Here is a 2,510-nt window from a genome sequence, read left to right as displayed (position 1 = left end):
TGGTAAAGGTGGCGCTCATTTTAATAATTTCATACAGTGGAGCAGGAGTAGCATAACATGGAAATTACCCAAACTCAATATATATCTATATATATTATCTAAAAAATGAAATAAACATTTCTTCAATAATATAGCTTTTAGTATGTACCAAGGTCCAGCCGCTCTGTATGCTGCTATATTTTGATTTTTTTTCTGTGTCAAATTTTCAATAAAGCTTTTTTTTGTAGGGGGGGGGGGGGTTGTATCGTCACTTCCTTAAAGTGTGTACGCTACTTCCGCTAATTTCAACACCGCGCCACCGTGGAGAGCAGCTGATAAACAGGCGCTTCACGACGCTGGAAGTTCTTTGTTCGTCTTCAGTTTAGCTCGGAGCGTTTTAACAGCATGATGGCTGATAAGATGAGCATGTCTCTGGACGACATCATCAAGCTCAACAAGAAAGGAGGCAGCGACCGCGACAGAGGATCGTCCGGCTCGGGACGAAGTTCAGGTCGGGCCGAGGGAGCATCGAGGCCGGTGCGGAGCCGACAGAACAACTTCAACCGCGACAGAAACAACAGATCTACTCCGTACACCAGGGTAGGACAGAAGCTCCAGAGTGCCGCACAGAGGCTCCTCGATAGTACGCTCTTTGTAGACTCTTGGTTACTAATAGTGTCACACCACAACGGATTTCCGCCAACTAACGTTACTGGGCGAGTGCAGTTTGAAAAGGGTTTCTCACCGGAGTTTCCCGGTTAAGGTTTTTTCTTGCCCCCCCCCCCCCGGGTGCGTTCCTGACGATCAGGGCCATAAATAATACAGTCTTAATATTATGAAGAAAAAAAGTAGGAATACTTTGAAAAAAAGGAAGTAATATTGTGAGAATAAAGTCGGAATATTTTGAGGAAAAGAATTAGTAATATTATGAGAATGATGTCGTAATGAAGATAGAAAAAAAGTCATAGTTTTAAATTACGTTATTCTCGGAAAAATTTCAACTTTACTCTCAAAATATGACAACTTTATATTCATAAAATGATGGCTTTTTTTCTCAAAAAAATTACAACTCTGTTCTGGCAATATTACAACGCTATTCAGAAAACAACTTTTTTCTTATAAAATTAAAACTTTCCTCATAATATTGCAATTTTAGTCTAACAGAAATAAAAATAAACCTAGAATAATGTTTTAAAAAAAGAGCAATTTAGTGAATGTCGAATGTTCTTTTTCTTTCAGTTCAAAAAGAAATTTCTTACCCAATTAAAAAAAAAAAAAAACTGTCACATTGTAGCTCTGTGCGTCCACCGACAGCGACATTGTTTTTCTGTAAGTTCTGGATCTCAGAAACATTGGGAGAATCTCAGCTAGATCTGAAAGCTGATAGGCTGTCACAGTGCAGCGTCATGCAAAAATTTAAACTTTCCAACTTACGCAATGGACGTGTAAATGCGAAATATGTGTTTTCGCGTCCATCGTGCTGCCTGGCGTGAATTGAATCTATTCATGTCTTTGCATTGACTTTGTTTGTAAACTCGCTGCAGGAAACACTTGCTTTAGGTAAAGTAGTATTTCTCTTCTCAGCAGTCCACTCTCTGAGACTTTGTTTAGCGGGACACTGGAAGCTGAAGACATTGTTTTCTTTTGTTGCTCTTCGCAGCCCAGAGAGTTACCGGACAAATGGCAGCATGACATGTTTGAGGAGCACACCAGTGAACGCAGAGGACAGAGTGCAGGAGCAGAAAGAAGTGGAGAAGCCAGCGGCAAACTGCTGGTTTCCAATCTGGACTTTGGCGTCTCTGACTCGGATATCAAGGTAATTAACTAAACCCGATGAATCCGCTTTGCTAACACGGACGTGCTGTGAACATGACTGACGTTTCTGCTCTGGTCCGCAGGAGCTGTTTGCAGAGTTTGGGGCATTACAGAAAGCATCTGTCCATTACGACCGCTCCGGGCGCAGTAAAGGAACCGCAGACGTTCACTTTGAATCGAAGGCAGACGCACTGAAAGCCATGAAGCACTATAACGGCGTCCCACTCGATGGTGAGGATTCGGTTGGCGTGCTGCAGTAGCATTGTCATACTGTGATTGTTTGTTCAGACGTTCTAATGAAAAATGCTCTCTCATGTGTTGTTATTTTTTTAGGTCGTCCTATGAAAATCCAGCAGGTGACGTCAGAAGTCGACGCACAGAGTAGAGCGTCCTCGCGAAGGTGAGTCGTGGTGGAAATGGCCGTTCACTCTGAATGCACTTTGAGTTCGAGAACATAGTTGAAATTGCAAATATGAAAAACGCCTAATGGAAAGCCGTGAGTTAAAAAAAACTCCCATTTATCGCAAATAAGCGTTTCTACTCAGGCGATTCCAAAAATGCACATTTTGCAAAAATACTTTTTTGGCTTTTCTAGGTCACATGATGCTATGGTTATGTGCTTGTCAGTAGGAACTGGCTCCCTCATGATGCAGCAGGAGCTACAAGAGGTGTTATTGCATCACATATTTCACATATTTCGCATTTCACATTCCTCT

At 41.9% G+C, this 2,510-nt stretch overlaps 1 protein-coding gene across 1 annotated transcript; it reads left to right on the top strand.

Moving 5' to 3' along the window:
- Positions 1-291: 291 nt before the first annotated feature.
- On the top strand, positions 292-2,233 carry LOC121938535 (THO complex subunit 4-A-like). The gene is made up of 4 exons (XM_042481766.1): positions 292-579; positions 1,640-1,795; positions 1,878-2,025; positions 2,128-2,233. Exons 1-4 carry the CDS (start codon positions 385-387, stop codon positions 2,196-2,198), a joined length of 570 nt encoding a protein of 189 aa, XP_042337700.1. The 5' UTR covers positions 292-384; the 3' UTR covers positions 2,199-2,233.
- The last annotated feature ends 277 nt before the right edge of the window (positions 2,234-2,510 follow it).

The sequence above is a fragment of the Plectropomus leopardus genome, unplaced genomic scaffold, assembly GCF_008729295.1.
Source record: "Plectropomus leopardus isolate mb unplaced genomic scaffold, YSFRI_Pleo_2.0 unplaced_scaffold29780, whole genome shotgun sequence".
Classification (NCBI taxonomy): Eukaryota; Metazoa; Chordata; class Actinopteri; order Perciformes; family Serranidae; genus Plectropomus; species Plectropomus leopardus.
Note: the sequence above shows the minus strand (reverse complement) of the source record. Positions and strands in the feature narration are given on the sequence as shown.

Excerpts from the sequence above, each read along its gene's own strand:
- LOC121938535 (XM_042481766.1), top strand. The coding sequence starts at position 385 with ATGATGGCTGATAAGATGAGCATGTCTCTGGACGACATCATCAAGCTC. Across the intron at positions 1,796-1,877 it reads TCTCTGACTCGGATATCAAG|GAGCTGTTTGCAGAGTTTGG; the intron begins GTAATTAACTAA and ends TCTGGTCCGCAG. Across the intron at positions 2,026-2,127 it reads TAACGGCGTCCCACTCGATG|GTCGTCCTATGAAAATCCAG; the intron begins GTGAGGATTCGG and ends TTATTTTTTTAG.